The sequence below is a fragment of the Pipistrellus hanaki genome (assembly GCF_964339955.1).
Source record: "Pipistrellus hanaki genome assembly, chromosome: 17".
Taxonomy (NCBI): domain Eukaryota; kingdom Metazoa; phylum Chordata; class Mammalia; order Chiroptera; family Vespertilionidae; genus Pipistrellus; species Pipistrellus hanaki.
This window is the reverse complement of record NC_140519.1, coordinates 37,575,206-37,602,389: the sequence shown is the minus strand read 5'-3', so window position 1 is coordinate 37,602,389 and position 27,184 is coordinate 37,575,206. Positions and strand designations below refer to the sequence as shown.

General features: G+C 43.7%; 1 protein-coding gene and 1 pseudogene across 4 annotated transcripts in view; both read left to right on the top strand.

Annotated features, from left to right (window-relative positions):
- Nucleotides 1-696: 696 nt before the first annotated feature.
- Nucleotides 697-27,184, top strand: part of NIPAL2 (NIPA like domain containing 2) — a 65,050-nt gene continuing 38,562 nt past the window's right edge. For all 3 annotated transcript variants that reach the window (XM_084864590.1, XM_084864589.1, XM_084864591.1), the window contains exons 1-3: nt 697-913; nt 19,522-19,590; nt 22,329-22,500. In XM_084864590.1, the coding sequence (XP_084720716.1) occupies nt 803-913; nt 19,522-19,590; nt 22,329-22,500 (352 nt within the window). In that variant the 5' untranslated portion in view covers nt 697-802. The remainder of the gene's footprint in view (nt 914-19,521; nt 19,591-22,328; nt 22,501-27,184) is intronic.
- Nucleotides 20,344-21,792, top strand: LOC311611782 (elongation factor 1-alpha 1-like; annotated as a pseudogene). The gene has a single exon. The product of its transcript is annotated as an elongation factor 1-alpha 1-like (transcript).

Below are 27,184 nucleotides of genomic sequence, written 5' to 3'. Positions count from 1 at the left end.
TCATCCACCCAACCTTCATCCTCCGGCTGCTTACAGCACTTGGGGAACTCGTGACTTTCCCACTTGCAAACAATTTAAAAATACAAGTGAGCCGAAACCCGTTTGGCTCAGTGGATAGAGCGTCGGCCTGCGGACTGAAAGGTCCCAGGTTCTATTCCTGTCAAGAGCATGTACTTTCGTTGCAGGCACATCCCTGGTAGGGGGTGTGCAGAAGGCAGCTGGTCGATGAATCTCTCTCATCGATGTTTCTAGCTCTCTATCCCTCTCACTTCAACTCTTTGTGAAAAAAATCAATAAAATATATATTTTTTAAAAATACAAGTGAGAAGCACTGCTGAGCTTCAGGGAGCTGGGATGGCCAGGTGAAACTGGCGAAGGTGTAGCTGCTTTGGTCAGCCTGGGTCTCCCTTCCTTCCCATCCACCCCGCGAATACGGACTGGGCGCCCAGCAGCAGGGCCCGGCGGGCATCTGGCGAGGGTCCCGGCGCCGCCCCGACAGGTGCGGACCCCCGGCCGGCCCGGGGGAGTGCCGGAGGCCCGGGATGCGGGGCGGGCGGGGCTCCCCGCGGGCGCCGGCGGGTGGAGGGGGCGGGGCGGCGGCGCACCTGCGGGCGGGGCGGGAGCCAGGTGGCCCCGAGGGGCGGGGCGGGCGGGAGCAGGTGGCCCCGATCGCCGCCCGCCAGGCCGGCGGCAGCAGCAGGAAGCGGAGGAGGCAGCGCGGCCCGGGCGCGGCGCCTCCTGTCCGAGCCCCGCGCTGCAGCCCCGGGAGGCGGGAGCCCCGGCCGGAGCGGAGCGCGGCCCCATGGCAGGCCCCGGGGGCGCCGCCCTGGACGAGCTGGCCCGCAACTTCACGTACGGGGCGCCGGGCGCCGGCAACGGCTCCCTGTCGGGCGCCTGGTACCGCCGCAACCAGGTAAGGGCCGCCGCCCGCAGCCCGGGGCGCGCCCCGCGGACCCCTGCTCCGCGCCCCCCCGCGTCCCCCGCCGGCTCCCGGAGCCGAGCGCCCGCGGCCACGTGGCCCCGCCGCGCCTGGGTCTGCAGCGCTGACGTCACTGCCCTGGAGGGGGGCAGCGGGCGGGGTACCCTCGGCTTCCACCCCTGGGCACCAGTCCCCCCCAGTCCCCGGCTCTGGGGCGCACAGGTCTGCGGCTCTGACCTCCGCGCGTCATTCCTGGGCCCCTCCAGCCTGAATCTGCCTTTCCTCCCAGAAGGACTCTTTTTAAAAATATATATTTTATTGATTTTTTACAGAGAGGAAGAGAGAGACATAGAGTTAGAAACATGGATCAGCTGCCTCTTGCACACCCCCTACTGGGGATGTGCCCAAAACCAAGGTACATGCCCTTGACCGGGGAATCGAACCGGGACCTTTAGTTGGCAGGCTGACGCTCTATCTGCTGAGCCAAACCGGTTTAGGCTCCCAGCAGGATTCTTGGGGTGTGCGTTGGTGAATCCTCCTCCACCCCTATCCCCCCAGGATTGTGTCCCAGTTAGCAGCAGTGACAGCTCCTCAGAAGCAGGGGCTCAGGAAGGGCCCGGAGCAGGAGCACCTGACTCCCAGGAGCATCTGCCTGGCTCTCTCCTTCTTTCTCGCCGGCCCTTTAGCACCGAATAGCCAGCCCAAACAGCACCAGGTTACCCCGCAGATAAACATGTAACATCAGCGAGGGGTTCGGGGCTGCCCTTGAACTTGGGGCTTGGTTTGAGGTCAGGAAAAGGGCTCTGAGGGCCCCGCTCTGGCTGCTGTGACCCTCGCTAGTGGGCACAAGTGGACCGAGAGAGTGGATTGCAGGCTTCCTCCCTCCCACCTTACTTTGTTCTGGTTCTTGAACAAATCTGTGGGCCCTTTTATTCTACAACGATCTAGCCATTTGTTGCTGTTGGTCTAAAGCAGGGTTTTTTTTTTAACCAATAAATGTCTGGGATCCTTGTGTGCATAAAAAGCGTTTTGAACGTCGGTTTCTGTAATGTTGAAATATCATTTTCAAAAATGTAACACAGGATTATTTATGTAAGGACAGAAGAAGCGTGCTCACCGTCGCTTTCCACAGAGGGGAGAGCGTTGCTTTAAGTCTTACCGCCACATATACTGAAACAGGATAAATGTGGGGCCCAGAGCCTCTTGATTAGCAGATGTAACCTATTCCCTGTCTCCTCTCTTCTCACAGGAGTTGGGAGAAAGTGGCTTTCTGTGGGAAGTTCTTTGAGGACATGTTATATTATGCTAATGCTAGTACATGTTATGGGCGTGTTATAAAGTGCTTATGGCGTGTTATAAAGTGCTTATGGGAGAAGCACTCCTAGAAAGAGTTTAGGAATGGCTTTTTCTCTTTTGGTAAAGAAATTAAGAATGTTAAGTACCTGTGAGCTACCATGGCCATCATCCAAAACAGGAGAAACCATTGTGTTCTCAGCGGAAGCCTCTGTCCTCATTAGTCTTCCTTTATTTAATGTTTCCTGGAATTCAAGACTGTCTTGGCTCTCTGAATGCAGATGACCGTGTGACATAAATGTGAGGACTTTTTTGCAACCCTCGACTTGCCTTTGACCATATATTTATACAGGTTCGAAAGGCTATACCCAAAATAGGCTCATTGAAATTACTCGGCTGGCATTTAAACTACAGCTAGTTGGAGGCAAGACCAGATCCACTTTTCCCATTATTGTGCAAATTTAGGCTGTCTCGTAAGGCTGTCATATTTACCCTTTCAGTAATTGCATTTGTTTTGAAGCAAAAGTAAAAAATCGATTTCTTTATTCATTTGGTCAACGTTTTATTGAACGCCTCTAGTGCTAGCCAGGCCAATAAAAGTAAAAGGGAGTTTAATTTTTCTTCTTCTTCTTTCTATTTTATTTTATTTTTTTTTGACCTAACTAAAAATAGAAGGCTGAAAATGAGGGTGGCTGAAGAAAAACAAAATGTGAAATAAAACTTTACTCAAAATTAGCCTTGGTTACTGGAAAGCCAAGGTTTAATCAGTTTTATCACAACTTAAATATTTGGACAGCGTCTGTTTACTGAGAGCCCAGCTCTCCGTGTCCCTCCAGCGATAGCCATCAGATCGGATTAATTAGCCTCACTCCCAGAAAAAGACCAACTCCCCTGAAACCATTTCTGTGAGAGATGAATGCGTAACAGTGGCCCTTAGAATGAGTGTTGTCTGGGGGAAGATCTGAGAACCTTAAAGGAGGAATCCCCAAAGCAAGCAGAAAGTAGTGGGGGGAGAGTAGGCGTGGAGAAATGTTTTGGGGAGCCGGGGACGCGAGGCCTGCCTATACAAGTGTGGATGCAGTGGAGCTTTGCAGAGATATTTTCTTTATGGCCGGATAAAAGGACAGTGTTTCTAAAATGGTGATTGTGCTCCCTGTTTTGTACGAAGCACTGGAAGGATAGTCAGTACACAGCAGTCTCCCCCCGTCCTGTGGGGTTATGTTCCAGGACCCCCCAGGGAATGCCTCAAACCATGGATACTACCGAACCCTTTATACACTATGTTTTTTCCTATACTCACATGCCTGTGATAAAGTTTAATTTACAAACTAAGCGCAGTCAGAGACAAACATTAACAGCAAAATAGAACAATTTTACTAATACACTTTGCTATTAACAGTTATGTGATTGTGGTCACTTTCTCAAAATATTATATTGTAACTACCTCCGACTTGAAATAAATGGCTTGTGTCACAGGTTTGGGCAATCCCTTGCTGAAGTCTTCCCAGAGGCTCCGTGCTTTCAGGTGCAACCCATTGCCATCCATTGAAACTTACCTTGTCTCTCCCGCCCACAAAGCGCTAAAACTGTGGCCATAGCTTTTGCAGTTTGGGTAAGACCACAAACTAGCATGAGTTTCTTTTCTTTTCTTTTCTTTTCTTTTCTTTTCTTTTCTTTTCTTTTATTTTATTTTATTATTTTATTTTATTTTACTTTATTTTATTTTATTTTATTTTTTTATTTTATTTTATTTTATTTTATTTTATTTTATTTTATTTTATTTTATTTTATTTTATTTTATTGATTTGTTAAAGAGAGCACGGGAGAGAGATAGAGAGTTAGAAACATCCATGAGAAAGAAACATCGATCAGCTGCCTTTTGCACACCCCCTTCTGGGGATGTGCCCGCAACCAAGGTACATGCCCTTGACCGGAACCGAACCTGGGACCCTTCAGTCCGAAGGCCGATGCTCCATCCACTGAGCCAAACCGGTTAGGGCTAGCATGAGTTTCTTTTTTTTTTTTTTTCTTCACAATTTCACAAATAGAAAATTCATTCTTACTATAGATGTTAGCAACCTCAGCCTATAAGGTGTTTCTCTCCCATCCCTCTTCCGGCCCTTTAAGTTGAGAACGCTCACCTTTTCATTTAAAGAAAGCACTTCCTTTACATCCTGTCTTTGGCATATCCGAGTTGTCAGCATCACTACTCTTGCACTCGGGGCCATGGTTAGGTAAAATAAGGGTTCCTTGAACACAAGTGCTGGGATACTGCCTCAGCTGATCTGACAACCAAGATGGTACAGGGTGACTACTGGGCAGGGAGCGTATACAGCGTGGATACGTGGAACAAAGGGATGATCTGTGTCCCCAGTGGGATGGAGCCAGGAGGGTTCTCAGAATGGCATGAAGCTTAAAACTTACAAATTATTATTGCCAAAACCAGTTTGGCTCAGTGGATAGAGCGTCGGTCTGCGGACTGAAAGGTCCCAGGTTCAATTCCAGTCAAGGGCATGTACCTTGGTTGCGGGCACATCCCCAGTAAGGGGGTGTGCAGGAGGCAGCTGGTTGATGTTTCTCTCTCATCGACGTTTCTAGCTCTCTATCCCTCTCCCTTCCTCTCTGTGGAAAATCAATAAAATATATTTAAAAAAAAAACTTACAAATTATTTATTTCTGGAGTTTTCTATTTGATATTTTCAGACCACAGTTGATAGCCGGTAACTGACACCACAAACAGCAAACCTGTGGATAGGGGGTGGGGAGGCTACTGTAATCTTAATACTCAAACCCTTCTTCCCAGGAATGGTATTAGGTGTTTGGGGGAATGAGCTATGCAGGTAACTCCAAACAAGGCAGTATGTGGTGCGCCTCAAGTGAGTAAAATAAAGTCTTTGGAGATTCAGAGCAAGGTGGCTTTTGGCAGGGACCATCAGAGATGTTTTGTGGAAAGGCGGTATGTGAGCTGGACACTGAAGATGGACAGGATTTCATGGGTGGGAGATACAGACGGTTGGCGTTCCAAGAAAAGGAAACGTCTGGGAATGAGGGAGCAGCCCGCGTGGCCTGGGCATTTTTGTTCCCGGAACAGAAGTCAGTGGCCATCCCGGTTGTAGTGGGAGACTAATTGTGAGGTGGGAATATAGTTTGGGGTTTAGGTATAGTCATGGATTACCTTGCAGGACTGGTTAAGGAGTTTGGGTTTTATCTTGTAGACAATAGGGAACCAGTGAAGATTTTCTGAGAAGGGCGTTTGAGAAAGAGAATTAAATTCAATAAATTTAAATTAGGGTTAGCAGGATGCAGAGGCCTCAAACTGGCCAACTGTGGACCCTTTCCCATCCATACAGGTCTTGTTAGACCTACAGAGAGGTTTGGGAAATGTTTAATGCGTTGCCAACCTTTAAAAATGAATAGACGATCTAGGAAGTTTCCACGATCTCTTTAAATATTAGACATCCTAGCGACACCAGGCCCTCTTTCCCACCTGGTAACCGTGAGCTGGAGTTGACAGTTTAGAACAGCTGTGCTCCCCACTTAAGCCCCTACCTTTGCTCTCATCCTTTAGCCCCATGGTCAGCCAACTGCGGCTCGAGAGCCAGAGGCGGCTCTTTGGCCCCTTGAGTGTGGCTCTTCCACAAAGTACCACGGCCTAGGCGAGTCTGTTTTGAAGAAGTGGCATTAGGAGAAGTTTAAGTTTAAAAAATTTGGCTCTCAAAAGAAATTTCAATCGTTGTACTGTTGATATTTGGTTCTGTTGACTAATGAGTGTGCCGACCATGGCTTTAACCTATTGGCCCGATAGGCAATTTGCAACCAGCGTTAGAGACCGTTGTCTATTCTTCGCTATTGACTAGCTGAGTGTTCTTGGGCAAGTCACTCTGAGCATCACTTTCTTTACCTGTGAAACTAGGTTTGAAATAGTTCTCCAAATGCTAAACCGCCCTGGCCAGTTTGGTTCAGCAGGTAGAGCTTCAGTCTGCAGCATGAAGGGTCCTGGGTTTGATTCTGGTCAAGGGCACATGCCTCGGTTGCAGGCTTGATCCCCAGCCCTGGTCAGGGTGCATGCAGGAAGCAACCCATCGATGTGTCTCTCTCATCATTGATGTTTCTATCTCTCTCTCTCTCCCTTCCTCTCTGAAATCAATAGAAATATATTTTTAAAAACTAAAATAAAAAAATTAATGCCAAATCAACATGGTTTTAGAGGGGATATAGAAGAATGTGGGAAATAATGTGAAGGGGAGGGTTTTGCTACTGGTTCTTTAAATTTATGTACAGCATATTGCTAAATATATATTCACAATTGTCAAAAGGTTCATCCCACATAGGGTGAATGAAAATTCAGAATTTTTGATGTCCTTTATTTGAACTTTTGATTTTTGGTGACTTGAATCTTTAAAGTCAACATCTTTAAAGGAAAACTGATACAACTTGGCAGGGAAGAGGCAGAGCAGAGAGACGGACATTTGTTATGCATTTACTACGTGACACTTTATAGCTATTATCTCATTGGAGCCCCAGCAACCTCGTAAGGTCCCTATTATCCTCACTGTTCACATAGGAAACATGTTGAATAACTTGCATAAGTTCTTACAGCAAGTAGGTTTAACTGCAAAGCTATTTTTATCCCGTGCCTGAAGGCCATGCTTAGAAACCCCGGCTTGAAAAGAATGTGGTGGTGAGAGTAAATGGGGGGAGGGGGTGAATATGGCTTTTCACAGTTCTAAAAAAAAAAAAAAAAAATGGCGTTGAGTTTCATATCACCCCTTTATTGATGTTGCCTTCCCTCCTCCATCTATCTCTTTTCGGCTGGTAGCTGCATCTTACTGTCTCTTAAAGAAAGTGCCAAAACTTACAAATGGTCAAAGGGCCAGGTACAGGTTGCTGAACCTCTCCATTTTCTTCCCACGAAAAATCCTTTTTGTTTGTTTGTTTTTTTAATGCATATTGATTTATTTTTTTTGCCTTATGTATACAACAAGCACATCCCTTTACCAGCTATTCTGTGAGCAGTGTGTGTAAGGCAGCAAGAGGGAAGAGAGAAACAGATTACTCTGTCAGAGCATTTGTGATCATGATGAGGATCCCGTGGTTCTTGTTAGATCAGTGGTTCCCAACCTTCCTAATGCATTGACCCTTTAATACAGTTCCTCATGTTGTGGTGACCCCCCAACCAGAAAATTATTGTCGTTGCTACTTCATAACTAACTTTGCTACTGTTAATATATCGTAATGTAAATGCCTGTGTTTTCTGATGGTCTTAGGCGACCTTGCTAGCGGTTCTCAACCCTTGGGTCGAGACATTAGGAAGGTTGAGAACCGCTGTGTTAGAGGAACAGCATTTTAATGCGCTTGTGGATTTAGCAGACCAGGTGTTGGAGTTTAAATCTACCTTGCTATCCTCTTGATGACTTGGTTCATATGAACTAGTATGAATATTGGCATTGATGCAATCAGAAAAATTCAGGCTATGGGCAACTTTGCCAGTTTAGGGGTTTACAAGACTCAATTTCCTCATAAATCATGTTTACAAGAAAAACAAAGGGAGACAATGAACGGAGAGAGAACCTGTAGATTAAAGTAGACCTAGCTGTCCCATTTTGTAATTTTTTTAGTTAACTCCACACTGCTTTCCATAGTGGCTGCAGCAATCTGCATTCCCACCAATATGCACGAGGGTTCTCTAAGTGATTCCACTTCTGGGAATGTATCTGAAGAAACCTGAAGTGCTAATTTGAAAGGATATACGTACTCCTATGTTCATTGCGGATTATTTACAGTAGCCAAGATTTGGAAGCAGCCCAAGTGCCCATCAGAAAATGAATGGATAAAAAAAGTTGTGGTACATTTACAAATTGGACTACTATTCAGCCATTAAAAAAAGAAAGAAAGAAAGAAAGAAAGAAAGAGAAAGAAAGAAAGAAAATTTTGCCTTTCATGATTGTATGAGTGAGAGTATTCTAATACCTGGAGAGTATTATGCTAAGTGAAATAAGCCAGTCAGAGAAAGACAAGTACCATATGATTTCACTTATATGTGGAATCTAACAAACAAAATAAACTAAGAAACAAAACAGAAACAGACTCACAGATACAGAGAACAGACCGACAGCTGTCAGAGGGGTGTGGGTAGGGGGGCTGGATGATAAAGGGGAAAGGATTAAGCATCAAACACATACCTCATAGACAGAAAACAGTATAGTGATTACCAGAGGGAAAGTGGAGTAGGAAGAGGTAGGAGAAATAAAGGAGAGATAAATGGTGATGGAAGGAAACTTGACTTGCCGTAGTGAACACATAATACAATATACAGATAATAGAATATAGAATTGTACCCCTGAAATCTATATAATTTTATTAAATAATGCCACCCCAATAAATTCAATTTAGAAATAAATAAATAAAACACCCTTATTCAGTTTGGCTCAGTGGATAGAGCGCCAGCCTGAGGACTGACGGGTCCCAGGTTCGATTCTGGTCAAGGGCATGTACCTTGGTTGCGGGCACATCCCCAGTAGGGAGTGTGCAGGAGGCAGCTGATTGATGTCTCTATCATCAATGTTTCTAACTCTCTAGCCATCTACTTTCCTCTCTGTAAAAAATCAATAAAAATGTTTTTAAAAAATAAACAAAAATGTTTTTAAAAATTAAATAATATAAAACAAATGAAATAAAATAGACCTAGCAGTTCAATCAGAAAAAAGACAACCTTCAATTGCAGTATTTCAGGATGCAGACTTGGGTGATAGAACTCTAAGGAAACACAAGGGAGTGATTGCCATACAGTCAGGCCATGGTCCCTTTCAGGAAGGGCGGGGATGTGATGAGATGGGGCAAAGGGAGGGCCTTGGCTGGATGCCCAATTCCTGTTTCTCGATCTGGATGGTGTGATAAGGGTGTTTGCCTTAAAATAATTCATTTCATTCATCTACGTATATCATTCTCTTTGCAGTTGTCTGTATCTGTTTTACAATTTTAAAAAGTTTAAAAATAATGTTGGCCTTGCCATAACTGTTCAGCTCACATGTTTCATCCAGATAGCGTGGGAAATGCTACGCCATATTTTATTTGCTTCTGAGAATTATGTAAATCCTTTCTTTTTGAAATGTTGGTCATTGTTCAAATTAGCATTTGAGAGCTTACCGTGGCAAGGACTGCATTCCCTCCAAGATACCCTCTTTGTTCTTGTCTAGTGCAGTTTTAAAGCTCAGTGTTTTTACTGGATGTGTTAGCAAGTTCCTTAATTCCCCCTAATTGCAGCTTTCTCTATTGAAGTTAAAATGATAATTACACTACGTGCCTATAGAGATGGTGTAGGAATAAAATAAGAGAATGTGTGTCAAATACTCAGCAAAGTGCTCTGCACACAAAGAGCCCTCATAAGTACTAGCTATTAGTAACAGATTGCAGCCCACCTAGATGATAAGAAATGTCATAAAAGGTGTAGTACTTCTAATAATTAGTCACCGGTCTTAGCTGGTGACAAGTGGAAATAAGAGGTAAATGTATCCGTGATTTGATGAGGGGTTGCTTTCTTTCGTCTAAAATCACTGCTTTCGCTGTGCCTCATACCTTTCTCACTCCCTTTGATGTTTGCCTCCCCTTCCCTTTTCAGGTGAATTCACATTCCAGAACACCTCCTAATTAATCATCTAATTGGAAAACTTGTCTTGAAGTACTAAAGCAAGGGTTCCTCACAGGCCTGTAAGCACTTTCCAGACTTCTGGGGTGGGGATCCGGGAACAGCTGACGGATATTTTGGTGGCAGTGGTGGGATCACATCTTCAGACACCAACTGTAGTTTATTTTAGCTTGGGTTGTTTTTTGTTTGTTTTCTTGAAAGTCCAAAATTCCTTTATTCAGTTTAGACCTTTTTTGTTTGTTTGATTTTTGTTAATCCTCACCTGAGGATATTTTTTCCATTGCTTTTTCAGAGTGTAGAAGGGAATGAGAGAGAGAGAGAGGAGAGGAGAGAGAGGGGAGAGGAAGAGAAACAAGAGAGAAAGAGGGGGGGGGGGGGGAGAAGGAGAGAGGGAGAGAGAGACAGACACATCAATGTGAGAGAGACACATCAATTGTTTGTTGCCTCCTGCACACACTCTGACTAGGCCAGGGAATGAGCCTGCAACCCAGGTCTGTGTCCTTGACTGAAATGGAAACCACAGTGCTTTTGTGCACAGGCCAATGGTCTACCACTGGAGCACACCAGCCAGGGCCAGTTTATACTTTATAACCCGCCCCTTCCGCCCCTGTATTCCCAGTCTATCTTGAGTCATGGGAGTGCCATAATTGCCTGGGGACTGGCAGCTAATGCTCCAATGCCCCTCCATGTAACTCTCATCGTGTGCACACCTGTGAGACATGTGCCTCCCCTGTCACCTGCCTGGAACTTGGGTCACTCCCCGCATGGCTAACATATGTTTAGTTATGCACTCCGCACCTCACTGACGATTGTGTTTGTCCTGGCACGGCTCCTCAGGGGCCCACCCTGGCCTTGGCAGGGCATGAAAAGCTCTGCCTAAAGTGAACGCCCTGCTGCCTGCCTGCCCGCCCTCCCTCCCGCAGACACACTGGTGTCTTACATCACCTACTCTGCACCTCCCAGGTGGTTTTTTCTTTCCATAACTTGGGCCCCGGCCTTCCTTCTTTAGCTGTAGGAGTCCCTCTTCCTTCTGGCTCTGTGCTTGTCCCAGGGCTGTTCGGAAGGCAGGTGCACTGTGTTCCCAAGAATGCTTTGTAAGTTAAGAGGCTTCATTTGCAAGTCACAGAAAACCTCCAATTTGACATTAACTGGCTTAAATAATCAAAGAAATTAATCCATGTGGATGGCATAAAAGGCCAGAAGAAATATGGGTTCACCTAAACCTTCATTCAGAGGCTTTAACAGTCTCTCACCCTCCTCTTCCACTTTTGTTCCTCAGGGTCATGGATCCCATGTTTAGTAGGCTTACTACTCTACCCTACAGTTTCCAGAAGAGAAAGCTCAACTTTCTCAACCTACTCGGGCTTTAGTCTGACTAAACAAGGTTAGGTCCATGTCCTTTGCTGTACTAGTCACCAGGGCTAGACGTACCTAGGCTTACTGGGCTTGGTGTCCCCAAGAACATGGGAATGCTTGGGAAGGGCTGGATGAAAGAGGGTCCTGTGACCAAAAGAAATAGTTAACTACGTGGCCCTAAGTCAGAGCCCACCAGGTGGGCTTCATTTCTCCTCCTGTGGATGAATATCTTCTTGAGCAACTCTCAGGTTAGCACCCCTCCCAATGCATCTATGACCTACCCTCCGTATTTTATCTCCCAGGAGCAACCCCTGAAATGCAGCTCCGTGTTTAGCCTTCCTTGTCTTTGTGAGAGCACAGGAGCCATCATCTCCTTCAAAACATTTTAGTTAACATCATCTCTAAGCAGTGACTTCAAAAAGGACTTCTAGAAAGGCCTGCTTTCCTACCAAGGGAATCAGCTGGCTAAGGCAATGTCCCTGGCTCAGTCCCTGTCTTGCCTCTACCTGATTAGCAATTTTTTTAAACCATCAGCAACCACCTCTGTAGTGGGCAGGAATCTCCTATAGTGATTGGCAAACTCATTAGTCAAATATCAACAGTACAACCATTGAAATTTCTTTGGAGAGCCAAATTTTTTAAACTTAAACTTCTTCTAATGCCACTTCTTCAAAATAGATTGGCCCAGACCGTGGTATTTTTGTGGAAGAGCCACACTCAAGGGGCCAAAGAGCCTCATGTGGCTCGAGAGCCACAGTTTGCAGACCAGGGTCCTAAGAGATAATGGTATGTGAGTGCAATGCTGCATTGAGTCCTAGAAGGCATTTAGCATTCCCAATATCTCATTGAAGTTCAAGAAGAACCCTATAAATTTTGGGGGTTCTTTATTGCTTTAGTCTCTGGACTTACAGAGCTCTGGCTGTCCCAGGGCTGTTTGGAAGGCAGGTGCACTGTGTTCCCTTTTGTCACAGCCATCTTAAGCTTGATCAGCTCAATAAGGGCCTGGATGCAGTCAACGTTCTACTTGATACAAATCATAAGCAGAGAGCCCTTCTCCACAGAGCTGTGTTGGGAAGTGATGTCAAAGAAATCAGAAAACATGGATTTTGTCCTTCAAAGGTAGCTACATAATTTGGGAGAGAGAGAAAGAGAGGGAGAGGTGTGGGAGGGTAGAGAATGCTTTAGAAATACTTGAAAAACAACGTTTGAAGGACTGGTGTGACGCTGCTGTCTTATACTACCTGATGGACGCTTTATGGTTAGCCTCCAGGACTGACATGCTAGTACAGTTACGTAATTGTAAAAGAGCCAAAGAAGAGGAGGCAATATTGTCATACACCGTTGGATATGGCAGCCTGAGTCACAGCAGTAGAGAAACCTGTGATTCTCTGTGCGCCCACCCCCCCCCCCCACACACACACAGACATTTATTATTTTTATGAAAGACACTTGCAGACCCAAGTCACAATCAGCACTGGTAAGTTCTGTGGGTGTCATATGTAGGCTGGCCTTGGAGTGTGTTGGGATGTGGCTGCTGGATCAGCAGGGTGTGAGAATTTAGCCAGGAATGGGGTGGGGGGGGGGACCTTGGGGGTAGGAGGTATTATCTTGGCTATGGAGACTGGCCCCTGAGAGGCAATGCAGAGCCCACGTAACAATGCCCCACAGTTGTAGGCAACTTGGACTGGATCCCTGCCTTGCTGTCAGAAAGATCTGGTCTGGGGGGGGGGGGGGGTGAGGAGGGCCACGGGAGTCTGGCAGAGGTCTACCAGTGATTGGCAATGTCATGGTCCCTCCCCCATACTGAGGCAGAAACTCTCCCCGTGGCTGGGTCCTGACATGGACCATAGAGTTCAGCCTCCAGGGGAATGGATCTGGCAAAATATTCATATTCAAGGCAGGCATTGCTTTCAGAGGGGACATGTACTGCAGAAACCCGGACACGTGTGGCAAAGAAGTGTGGATTTAGGGAAAAGGGGATGGTATGTGAGTACAATGCTGCATTGAACCCTAGAAGCCATTTAGTGTTGCCAATATCTCATTAAATTTCAGAAAACCCTGTGAATTCTGGGGGTTCTTTATGGCTTTAGGCTCTGGACTTGCAGAGCTCTGACTGTGCCAGGGCTGTTTGGAAGGCAGGTGCACTGTGTTCCCTTCTGTCACAGCCACCTTCAGCTTGATCAGCCAGCTCTCAAGTTTCCAGCTTTAGGGTAGGAAGTCTCTTCCAAACCCTGGACTGGCCCTGCAAAAGGCAGCCTGACATCTGCTTTGTTGGAAACAAAAGCTTACAGATTTTTGCCCTGACCAGGTTTGGCTCAGTGGATAGAGTGTCGGCCTGTGGACTGAAGGGTCCCAGGTTTAATTCCGGTCAAGGGCATGTACCTTGGTTGCAGGCACATCCCCAGTAGGGCATATACAGGAGGCAGCTGATTGATGTTTTTCTCTCTCATCTATGCTTCTAACTATCCATGTCCCTTCCTCTCTGTAAAAAAACAAAACAAACAAAACAAAAAACTTAAAATTATGACGATGACAATGTCCTTACAAAATGTGACACTCAGGGGAGCATATATTGATCTGAATGCAAACAATAGTGTTCAGAATGTCTGTCCTTGTTTCAAAGATTCCCTTTCCATTATATGGGATTGATTTGTTCTGTAGTAGAACCAAGTTTAAGACTTCCTTAACTGATGTCTCACCTTTCTTGACTATTGTTGCTCTCCTTTTAATGAAGTGTTAAAAGCCCCCAGAGGATGTGTTATTAAATGTATTACTTTCCCCATAAATTTATTCTGCTGAAACAAATTTCTCAAGAGCAAAACCATAATGGCTTCTTAGTAAGCTTGGTAAGGTTTATCCTCAGTGGAGTTCAGTTTTTAAAAATAATGAATGTACAATTATGTAAGTAAATGTGTACCAGAGTAAAAGAAAAAATAATGTAATAGTTCATAGTTGTATTGGAAGGCAATATGTTGGGCTTTCCTACCTAGGTTTTAAGGTTTATTAAAAAAAAAAAAAGTGTGTGTGTGTGTGTGTGTGTGTGTGTGTGTGTGTGTGTTATGTAACCCTGACCTTCTTTGCTGGCTTTAAATCACCAGATTTGGATTCAGTGTCATAAGACATTCTCAGGAGAGAAAGGCAATAACCATACAGTTGTCTGTGTTTATGGGTTTGTGTGTGGGTGGGTATGTGTGTGTTTAACGCATAGGCAAAAATTATTAAAGACAACAGTATTGTGGTTACCAAAGGGAAAGGAAGTTGAAGAGAATAAATAGAAGGGGAATAAATGGTGATGGAAGGAGACTTGACTTGGGGTGATGGACACATAATACAACACACAGATGATATATTATTGAATTGTACACCAAAAACATATACAATTTTATTCACTAATGCCACCCCAATAAATTAAGTGAAAATAAAATAAAGGAGCCAACCACAAGAAGGACAATGAAAAACAACAAACAAACAACAAAAGCAACAGAGAGAGAGCACCATCAAGGAGAAAATGCCTTAGAGTGTGACTGCAAAGTGGGGAGACACAGCTGTCAGGAGTATTAAAATCTTGCATCCATAAAAAGGATTGGAAAACACTTGTCTCAAACTATTTCACACGGGCACCATCGTAGTAGTTCAAGATGGATGCTGCTCTGAGCCTCTCAAAAGGAAGGGTCAGATTCCAGCCCCCTGGATATCTCCAGAGGAATGTTTTAGGGCACGAACTCTGGAATCTGCAGGCAGAACAGTGAGCGAGCTGTTCCCTGGGCTGGACTGCTCTTCCCTCCTTCTCCCCGTAGTAGCTGCTTCCTGGCACCCCCGCAGAGGCCTTCTTGGGCCACCACCTCGCGCCCTCTATGGCATTACTGTATGTTCGTCTTCCAGTTTTTACTAGATGTGTGTTCTTGTTTGTTTGTTGCTGATCTGTTTCCAAGGAATGTAAACTACTTGAGAGCAGAGTCTAACTTGTTCTCTGCTGTATGCCCATAGTTGGAACTCATAGTTGTAGCAGGTGCTCAATAACTATTTCTTGACTTAGATGGATGGGTGGATGGATGGATGGATGGAAGGACGAACAAATAAATTACTTTACATAAATAAATAATTAGAAAAGAAAGGCAATAACCTTTCAGCATACAATAAGCAAGATAAATTAAAAATCTGTTTGCCCATCCAGTGTTGCTCAGTGGTTGAGCAGTTAACCTTTGAACCAGGAGATCAGGAGGTCATGGTTCGATTCCCAGTCAGGGCGCATGCCTGAGTTTCAGGCTCAATCCCCTTTGGGGGCCTGCAGGAGGCAGCCAGTCAATGATTCTCTCTCATTGTCCTTCTTGTGGTTGGCTTCTTTATTTTATTTTCACTTAATTTATTGTGGTGGCATTAGTTAATAAAATTGTGTAGGCTTTAGGTGTATAATTCTATAATACATCATCTGTATGTTGTGTTTTTATCTCTTTATCTTTTGTGTTTTTATCTCTCTCCCTCTTCCTCTCTGAAATCAATTTTATATATATATATATATATATAAAATCTGTTCCTGACTGAACCTTTTTCTTCTTTTTCACATAGGGGTTTTAGTTTGAACTCAGCTTGGGTTAGTGTGGCAAACAACTCAGTTACATAAAAGGGCAAGGAGATTAGTGGTAAGGATAGTCCAACCCACTCAGTAATCTGAAAAGCATTGCATATTTCAGGTTGTCGCCAACGTTGGCAGCTATGAGCATGAATATTGTTACTTCATGGCCCTGGTGTAATTAACTGTCTTCACTGCCCCTACCTACTTCTCTGAACTCCTGAAGTCTCCTTCCTGGAATTGGTCTTCCTGGTCCCTGTTCTTGCTTCCTGCAGGTCCATCCTCCACACTGCAGCCAGGAAGAGACTGACATACAGATAGCTACATCTGTGCCATTTTATTTCTCAGGGCAAAAAACAAAGATGCAAATGTTTTAGGTTTTCAAAATTATTTTATTTTTATAACAACTTCTTTAAAATATAATTCCCATCCCATCCAATTCCTCATTAAAAGGGTACAATTCGCTGGTTTTAGGATATTCATAGAGCTGTGCAGCCATCCCCGCAATAATTTTAGAACATTTTCATCACCTCAGAAAGAAACCCTCCACCCTTTAGCCTCCCATCCTTCCCAACCCTAGGCAATCACAAATCTGTTTTATATCTCTATAGATTTGCCTGTTCTGGACCTTTCACATAAATGAAGTCATAGGATATGTGGGCTTTGTGACTAGCCCTTTTTCCCCTTAGCATAAACTTCTCAAGGCTTACCGAGGCAGTAGCATACATACAGTGCTTCATTCCTTTTTGTTGCTGAATGATATTCATTGTATGAATGTACTACATTTTGCTTGCTCATTAGGTGATGAACGTTTGAGTCATTTCCACTTTGCGCTGTTATGCATAACTAGAGGCCTGGCGCATGGATTCGTGCACCAGTGGGGTCCCTTGACCTGACCTGCAGAGATCAGCCGAAACCAGCTCTCTGGCATCCCCCAAGGGATCCCAGATTGTGAGAGGGCGGTTCTCGAGTGACACACCCCAGAATCAGGCTCCCTTCTCTCTGGTTCCAGGTGCATCACCCGAAAACTGCAGCTGCCAAGTCACAGCAGCTGGGCAGCTCTTGTGTTGAGCCCCCTGGTGGTCAGTGCACCTCGTAGCTTCTGGTCAAAAGGTTGGCCTGTTGCTTAGGCTTTTATATATATAGATGCCACTATGAATGCTTGTTGTACAGGTTTTTGTGTTGACATATGTTTTCATTTCTCTGGGATATGTACCTAGAGTGGAATTGCTGAGTCAAATGGAAAGTCCATGCTTAACTTTTTTTTTTTTTTTTTTAAACACATATTTAATCTAGCATATGCACAATAGTATTTCAACATGTAGTATTTCAACATGTAATGAATATAACATATTAGTGAACTATTTCACATGTACAGCAATATCTATGTGTACACAGATAATAATTTAATAAAAAATATATTAAAAAATAAATAAATAAAATTAAATTAAATTAAATTAAAAAAATAAATAAATAAAATGGGATTGCCATGCTTAACTTTTTGAGGAACTGCCAGAGTGTTTCCAAAGTGTTTTTACATTTTATGTCTCCATCAGCATAAAATGTTATGAGGTTCTGATTTATCTACATTCTTGCTAACACTAGTTATTATCTGGCTTTTTGTGTTAGCCATCTTACTTGGTGTCAAGCTGGTATATCACTATGGTTTTGTTTGCATTCTCTGATAGCTGACGATCTTGAACATCTTTTCATGTGCTTATAAGACATTTGTCTTTATAGAAATGTTTATTCAGATCCTTTGCTCACTTTTATTTGGGTTATCTTTTTAATATTGAGTTGTAAGAGTTCTTTGTTCTAGATACAAGTCCTTTATTAGATATACGATTTACAAATATTTTCTACTATTTTATGATGTGTTTTTTCACTTTCTTGATAGTGTTTTTTGAAATAAAATAGTTTTTAATATTGATGAGGTCCAAATATTTTCTCATTTGTTGCTTATATTTCTGATGTTTTATCAGTAAGAATAAAACATGGCCAAGTCCAAAGTCATGAAGATTTACTCCTATGTTTTCTCCTGAGTTTTTTTGTAGTTTGGGCCCGTACGTTTAGGTCTTTTGAGTTATTTTTTGTCCATGGTGTGAGGTCAGCAGCTGTACCATTTTACATCCCCAGCAGCAAAGTACAGGGTTCCAATTTCCCCACACCCTTCCCAACACTTGTTATTTTCTCTTCTTCTTCTCCTCCTCCTCCTCCTCCTCCTCCTCCTCCTCCTCCTCCTCCTCCTCTTCCTCCTCCTCCTCCTCCTTCTTCTTCTTTTTTTAGATATCCTAATGGGTGTGAAGTGATAGCTCATTGTGGTTTTAATTGGCATTTCCCTAATGATTAGGATTATTAAGCATCTTTTCATGTGCCTATGGGCCATTTTTATATTGTCTTAGAAACAATAGCTACTCAAGTCCTTCGCCCATTTTTAAATTGAATTGTTTATTTTGTTGTTGACTTATAGGAGTTCTTTATATATTCTAGATATCAATCTTTATCAGATATATGAGTTGTAAATATTTTCTCACATGTCGGTTGTCTCTTTACTCTGTTAAGAGTGTCCTTTGAGGCATAAAAGATTTTAATCTTGACGAAGTCCAATTTATCTGTTTTTTTTCTTTTGTTGCCGTGCTTTTGGTGTCATATCCAAGAAATCATTGCCAAATGCTGCTACCAATTTCTAAATACTTGCCCTGGTGGCATTTACACTATGCAGTGAATGATTTAAGGAATGTTATTTCTATTTATCATTTTACTTTTATAACTATGGGAGATTTTCATTCAATCCCAAACTTCATCTGAATCTTTATTTTCCTGATTGCTGCCAAATGCATTTAAATGGAAATCAAAAACATGGAAATAGCACATTGTATTATGATACAATTGTTCCCCATGAGGAATAGTGATCAAAATGATTGCCAACTGCCTATATTAGGAAGAGAAAATTCTTAACTGATCAAAGACTATGGATATTATATATCAACTATTAAATGGGTTTTTAACTTTTTTTGCTTCATTTTTTTCAAAATACTGAGTTTCACTTCAGCTTCTATAAACTTCTAACACTTCAAAGACATTTTGCATTCTGAAAAAGGTTCCTTATGGTTGTAATGTTCATTTGAAATTCAAACAACTCCTTGGAAGTTGAAGCGAGGGGGGAAATTCCTTAAATCATAGCAATTTATAATGCTAGAAGATATTATACCTTTGTATTTAGATTGGAGCTGCTAATGTATCTTTTGAAGTCATCACGTAATAGATGCACTATCTATAGTAAATATCTTGGGCAATGCAAAAGAAATAATTTTTAACTTATATAGTTCTTGTTTTAAACCACTGTACATATGTCCAAGCAAGTTTTGTTCAATCCCCTGATTTTGTATAGTAGATGATATCAAAGACCCAATAGAAGCCTGAGACATGGTTCTCTTTCCTCAGAGAATCTGCCATCTATTTATAGATCCTAATGATACTCATGACAATATAACAGAAGGACTAAGGGATGTTGGCTACTGAGAGTCTGAGAAAGTAAAGATGGGCTACTAATCCTAATAAAGTCATTATTCATGTTTCAAACAATGCTCCCAAATGGATGCCAAGTAAATATTTGCTGAATGAACAAAGGAATAAATGTATCAACCTATTTTTTTTTTTTTTGCTGTTTGTTTGTTTAGTAAATATCTTGCAAATGCTATTTAGTGCACCATTTAAATATAACATTTTCTTTTTCAGTTTCACCTTTATGGAGTTTTGCTGGCTGTTTTAGGAAACTTGGTCATTAGCATTTCCCTGAATATTCAGGTAAGAAGAGCTTGTTTTCCTAATTCTGAATTTTTTCTAGCACATGACTTTAATGGGCCATGGGCTCTTCCTCCATTAAAAATATTAAAATTATGTTTTATGACATGGTGAGTTTTATGAACTCACCAATATAAAGAGAAATTTAATCCAACTGGATTACAGTCATGTTTTCTTCTGATTTTAAAAGAAATAAATGCTTTTGTGGTCCTCTTGATAGTATTGTATACCCTAGGCAAGGTGTGTAGGTGGCTTATGAATTTGTACCACACTTAGAAAGATATTCATAGCCTTGGCATAAGCTAAGATTTTCTTTAATGCTCTGTGTTTTCTTCTAGTACTTTTAATTATTGTCTTTACATTTTTTTTAAAGTAATCTAGAATTGTACATACTTTGCAATAAAAAAAGTTCAGTTTTCATAAAATCGATAAGGAAATGGAGCTTTCTTCAATGGCCTGTTTTTCAGGAATTTATATGTTTAAAGTACAGAGAAATACTCAAGCCAGATATAAGTAAGACTCCCCCAACGTAACCCCTGCTACCGAAGCATCTGCCATGGCGTGTTCATTGTGACTGCTACTTTGACTTATAAATTGAATCTCTTTTCAAAAGGTTTCTCTTTAGTAATTTATTAACTTCTATTATGTTTATTTTGGCATCTGGATTTTTCGATATTCTGAAATAAGTGTTCTGGAGCAAAGGATTTACCACCAGAACACAGGTGTCGTGAAAGCCACCACTAAATCAAAACCAAAATGGGAAAGGAAAAGGCTCATCAACATCATGGTCATGGGACATGTAGATTCCGGCTGGAATGTAGATACCAGTACTGGCCATCTGCTCACGTGTGATGGGACTGACAGAAGAACCATCCACAATCTGAGAAGGAGGCTGTTGAGATGGGGAAGGGCTCCGTCAAGTATGCCTGGATCCTGGAGAAGCTGAGAGCTGAAACATGAACGTGGTATCGCTACTGGTAGCTCCCTGTGGAAATTTGAGAACAATCAGTATTATGGGATCATTACTGATGCCCCAGGACACAGAGTCTTCATAAAAAGCATGATTACAGGCACATCTCAGGCTGACTGTCCTGTCCTGACTTTTGCCCCTGGTGTAGGTGAATTTGAAGCAGGCATCTCCAAGAATGGGCAGACCTCTGAGCATACTCTGCCTGGTGTGAACCAACTGGTTGTTGATGTTTAACAAAATGGGTTCCACTAAGTGGCCCTGTAGCCAGAAGAAATAGGAGAAAATTATTAAAGAAGTCAGCACCTACATTAGGAAAATTGGCTACAAACCTGACACAGTAGCATGTGTGCCAATTTCTGGTTGGAATGGTGACAACGTGCTGGAGCCAAGTGCTAACATAACATGCCTTGATTCAAGGGATGGAAGATCACTGGTAAAGCTGGCAATGCCAGTGGAACCACGCTGCTTGAAGCTCTGGCTTGGATCCTGCCACCAACTGGTCCAACTGACAAGCCCTGGAGTCTGTCCTTCCAGGATGTCTACAAAATTGGTGGTGTTGGTACTGTCCCCGTGGGCCCAGTAGAGACTGGTGTCCTCAGATCCAGCATCATGGCCACCTGTGCTCCAGGCAGTGTTACAACTGAAGCCAAGTCTGTGTAGATGCACCATGAAGCTTTGGATGGAACTCTCCCTGAAGGCAGGGAGGGCTTCAATGTCAAGAACGTGTCTGTCGAGGATGGCAGTGTGGCTGGTGGCAACAGAGATGACCCACCTGTGGAAGCAACTGGCTTCACAGCTCAGGTGATTATCCTGAACCATCCAGGTCAGATCAAGGCTGACGAGGCACTGGTGCTGATGACCACACAGCTCACATTGCTTGTACAATTTGCTGAGCTGAAGGAGAAGATGGATTGTCATTCTGGGGGAAAGCTGGAAGAGGGCCCAGAGATCTTGACGCTGCCATTGTCAGTATGGCTCCTGGCAAGCCCTTGTGTGTGGAGAGCTTTTCTTACTCTCCTCCTGTGGGCCGTTTCGCCGTTCGTGACATGAGACAGACAGTTGCTGTGGGTGTCACCAAAGCAGTGGGCAAGAAGGCAGCTGGAGCTGGCAGAGCTCAGAAGCTAAATGCATGGCATCCCCATACCTGCCACCCCCTTCTTCATCGGTGGTGGGAGACAGTCTCAGGACTGTTTGTCTCCATTGGCCATTCGGGTTTAACAGGCAAAGACTGGTGAACGATTCATGCCTCATAAAGCCTTCAGAAGGAAAGGAGAACGTGTTGTGGGCCATTTGGATTCTTTTTTGTGTGTGTGTGTGTGTGGCAATTCTTAAATGATTAGTTTTTAAAAATCAGTATTTTTTTTTAATGGGAAAAAAAGCTTGACCAAAAATCCATCACAGAATTTTGAGACGCAGTAAAATGAAGTTTAATGAGAACAAAAAAAATAATAAAATAAGTGTTTTGATGGTGGACCAAAAAGCCACTTCACGCACACCTCAACTTTTGATAGTACTGATGCTTATTTTACAGAGTTGTTATGAGAATGAAGCAATATTCATGTGTGAGAAGACCCTTTGAACTATAAAATGCTACATCAGTGTTGAATCACTTCTGCTGCGACTATTTTGACACAAACACACGAACGTAATCATTGCTCTACACAGGGATCCTGGCAAATAAATGTTAGGGCCACGGTGCAAATTCATAAGGCCAACACTTTTCAAACAAAGCTCTAACTATCTTCTTCTTTGCATTCTGATTTACGTCTAGAAATACTCTCATCTTCAGTCGGCGCACCAGGAGCACGCCAGGCCGTCCTTCAGGAGCGCGCTGTGGTGGGGCGGGGCGCTCCTCATGGCCCTGGGAGAGGCAGGCAACTTCGCGGCCTACGGCTTGGCCCCCGTCACTCTCGTCGCTCCGCTAGGCTGCATGTCTGTTACAGGTGAGCCCATTTCCTATGTGTTGACAAATGGAAATGTTAAGAGATCAGACAGTTGATGGAAAACACACAGCCTCACACACAGGAAGGAAGAAGGTCTATTTCCTGTCCTCTTAGCATGTTAAGCAGTATATGACTCATTTCAGTTATCCGCTGCCATGCTGCCACATGAACCGTGAGTAAACTTGCCTCTGGTAGCATGACCACTGTGTATAAAAGCCCCATTCCCAGCCTGCGTCTTAATAAATTCCCAGTAACAGCAACGGCTAGGCTGTGCTTGTTACTTTTTTTTTTTTTTTTTAAATATATTTTATTGATTTTGTACAGAGAGGAAGGGAGAGAGAGAGAGAGTTAGAAACATCGATGAGAGAGAGTCATCGATCAGCTGCCTCTTGCACACCCCCTACTGGGGATATGCCCGCAACCAAGGTACATGCCCTTGACCGGAATCGAACCCAGGACCTTTCAGTCCCCAAGCCGACGCTCTATCCATTGAGCCAAACCGGTCTCGGCTGCTTGTTACTTCTTAATGAATCTCATCGCAAAGCTTCTGTAATCCAATTTATATTTTATTTATTTGGTAAGCTGACATGGAATGTACTTAGACTCTGGTGCCTGATCTCGACTCCACAGGTTCGCATCCCTTTGACATTAAGAATTAAATATTTGTTACGTTTAAAATGTATATGATTTACTAAATGCTTTCAGGAAAGAGAATGTGAGATGTTGCTAAAAGACTAAACATGGAGCAAAAATCCCTGCTGAAAAGGAGGACAAATTCTCTAAACCTTTGTTCAATCAATAAGGTCTTTTTATTTTTACTCTCTATTTGCTGCTATGGAAACGGCATGTTTCTAAATTTCTGTGGATTTGGAAACCATTGAAATAGAAACAAGTTGATGGTTATTGTCTGGAAACAACTAGATCAAGCATAACATGTGCAAACATATCCCAGTTTTAGTATTTCTCCTAAGAAGTATAAAATCGTCTTAAAGAATGCATCGTTTAAACTGAAATAATGTGTATTCATAGAGAATTTCATTTGGTTTAGCAAGTAGTTTCCCCCTCTTAATCATTTAAAATATTTAAATACATTTATGATACATGATAGTAGAACATTTAGCAAAGACCACTTTTTGCTAATATCTAGAAATTGTTCAGTTAAAATCGCCATGCTGTTATTATTCTGAATAAGCTCACAATTTATGTAATTCTTTACCCTTTTTGACATCCTGATAAAGGGAGCAACATGGGTATATCTTATCTTCTGTTTAGTATACATGCCATATACATGGATGTCCTAGATTTTATTTTCAAAATCTGAGAAATAACATAAAAGATGTAGTTACATTGTCCACGTGGGACTTCAGGCCCAATTCCCCAATTGTTCTGAAAATGTTATATTATTTTTCTTAATGACTGCTTTAGTTTTGTTTCTTTTTCTGCTTTGTCCTCAATTTCCATGAAATAGCTAAAGGGAAAAAAGTGCCCAGGCATATCAGTTACCGGGGCAGGGCCGAGGGCACCAGATTGTACTGAAATTCTCCATTGATCACCAGATACCCAGTTCTGGGAAATAATTTTTCTGGGAACAGAGAGAGAGAGAGAGAGAGAGAGAGAGAGAGAGAGAGAGAGAGAGAGAGAAGAGAGAGAGAGAGAACAAGCGCTACTCTAACCAGCTGAAAGAAGGAGGGATATAGCTGGATTTATTGTATAGACTCGGGACTTCCCAGGAATGAAATATAGCCAGGCCTCCTGGGACCTGAGGCTGAAATTCAGAAGTTGCCAAAAGTGTAGGGCCCTCAGGGCAGATGTTCAGTGAAACTGCTCATTGCGGCATGCCTTGCCCGAGGCTCTCATTAACCACAGGAAGCTCCTTTCCCTCATTGCCCTGTCCCGCCAAGTCCCTGTGGGGCCAGCCTGCCCACCACAAACTCTGAGTCCACTGCCTTGACTGATGGGCTTTGCTCACTGCTTCTCATCACTGTGCATGTGCGATCTCAGCCCCAATTAATGGTTCACATGTAGAGCATTTTTAGCAATTTCCCTGTCTGCCCATTTAAAACGATTCAAAGAAGTAAACGATGGCCACAAACACAAATCATTTCCTACTTTACAATCTTTGCAAATAATAATATATTCTCATTGCCCTGGCTGGTTTGGCTCAGTGGATAGAGCATTGGCCTGTGGACTGAAGGATCCCAGGTTTGATTCCGGCCAAGGGCATATGCCTGGGTTGTGGGCTCAATCGCCAGTAGGGGGTGTACAGGAAGCAGCCAATCAATGATTCTCTCTCATCATTGATATTTCTATCTTTCTCTCTTTTCCTCTCTGAATCAATAAAACATATTTTAAAAAATGATAATAATATATTCTCAGAAGTAATATCCCCACAGCACTCCTGAGCTCAATTTAGGTTATGATGAAGTGTTGTGGGAGGGATAGGGTCTACTGGTGATGGAGAATTTCCCCCAGAACAACCTCCTACCATCCTGAGCTTCTTGCTTGATAAAGATTATGGAGACTCGAGAGACTTTGAAGCGAAGGGGGAGGTATTTTTCACGCAGATGTATCTTATGGCTGCGCTTACAGATAAAACAGCAGAGTGTCCACACTCCTTTGCTAGAACTTTTTCTCTTATTATTCCTTATGAGCCTCAACAGAGAAATCACATCTCCCTTAGAATTAAGAAAACATGATCATGTCTGTCGCAATGTTGCACGGAGGTTGCATATTCTGTCTGGCCTCTTTTTCTTCTGCTGCTTTATACATTTTAAAAAAGAAATTAAAATCTAGAACACTGTAGAGAATTTAGCTCTTAAGTCCCAAGTGAAGGTACCTTCTACCCTCTTCTTCCTGCTCGTCCGCTCTTCCCAGCCCTCGGTGCTCCTTAGCCCCACGTGCAGCCTCACCGCACATGGGTGCCCATGTGTCGGACCTGCAGCTCTGTCTTGTCTTCAGAGCTCCTGCTCCCTTTGTACCCTGCAATAGAGCAGGCTATTTTATTTATTTATTTTTTAATTAGGGCCAGTATGGAAGAAGCACTATGGTCAGCGTTACAAATATTTCCATTCGCACTCTCTCCACGTTCCCGCCTCAAACCATCCTCATTCCTGTGCTTTCTGGCCCTCTGTCTGTGTCCTGCTGGTCCCCACTGACGTGTTCACCCTGAGACAGCTTTCACAGGTGTGGTCCGTGTGGGGTTCCGGGGCCTGGGACCGTCCAGGCGCAGGGTCAGTCTTTCAAAGGCAGGGGCAGTGGGCCAGGTCCCCCACACCTGTCAGTCTCAAGATGCTTTTCTGCAAAGCATCTCTACAAGCAACAGTTCTGTTGAGGACCCTCAGGGAATTCTGAAGGCAGTGCTCATCGAGTCCCAGCATCGGGACTCGGCCGGGATAGGCCACTCGCCAGAGCAGGCAGTGGGGTCGGATGCAGGGAAATAGTCCTGGTGTGTCGGCAGATGGGCAGATCGGAGTGGCCAGGCCTGGGTCCTGCTTTTTGGGAGAGAGAGTCGGAGCTCTCATATCCTTCTGTCACCTTGTGCTTTTTCCCTACTTTTCTCACTAAAGGCCTTTGTCCGTGAAGAATAGGTCTGAATTTTAGACTTGTGTTTATGTTTCCGTAATTAAGAAAGCTCAATGGGTAGTTTTTTCACCTTCGGCTGGGTGCTTCCCCAATAAGCCAGGGTGGTGGAATGGTCAGGAGCACAAGCTCTCGGGGCACACTGAGGTTCAAATCCCAGCCCTGCCCCCGGAAAGCTCTGTGACCTCGGGCAAGGTGTTTAATCTGATTTATGCCTCGATTTCTAATCTGTAAAATGGGGGTAAAAAGAGTGCTCACCCCAGTCAGAGAAAGACAGGTATCACACGATCTCACTCATAGGTGGAATCTGATGAACAAAATAGATCCAGAGACTAGAAGCGTGGAACACACTGTGGAATCTCAGAGGGAAGGTGGGGGTGGGTGGGGAGAGATTAACCAAAGAATTTATATGTCTCTATACATAATCCGGGGGGCAGACAATAGTGTGGTGAAGGCATGGGAGGGGGGTGCTGTGTAGAGGAGGTTAATGGGGGTGGGGGGTCACATCTATAATCCTTTCAACAAAAAGATACCGTAATTGTTTTTAAAAAAGAAGAGCCAAAACCGGCTTGGCTCAGTGGATAGAGCGTCGGTCTGCGGTCTGAAAGGTCCCAGGTTCCATTCCAGTCAAGGGCATGTACCTTGGTTGCGGTCACATCCCCAGTGGGGGGTGTGCAGGAGGCAGCTGGTCGATGTTTCTCTCTCATTGATGTTTCTAGCTCTCTATCCCTCTTTCTTCCTCTCTGTGGAAAATCAATAAACTATATATTTAAAAATAAAAAACAGAAGAGTGCTTGCCTCAGAAGGGTCACAGGAGGAGCTGGTAGCCCCTGAGAACAGAGCTAGCTGTGCAGTGAGTTCAGTGTCAGCACTGGCTGTCTCCGCTGTGCCTCCTCCTCCTCACATGGAAACGAAGCTCCCAGTTCCCGAGGACGGAGCTGCCTGCAGGCCCCCACAGGAGGCCAGTGGCTACATGCTCTAAAGTGGACGGACCAGTTGGAGAAGAGCTTTCCGTTCTCACCCACGCAGTGGTTAGCTTCCAGGGAGCTGAGCAGCCGGATCTCCCCGGCTCCTCCCTTGGGCCATTAAGCAGTAATGACGCTTG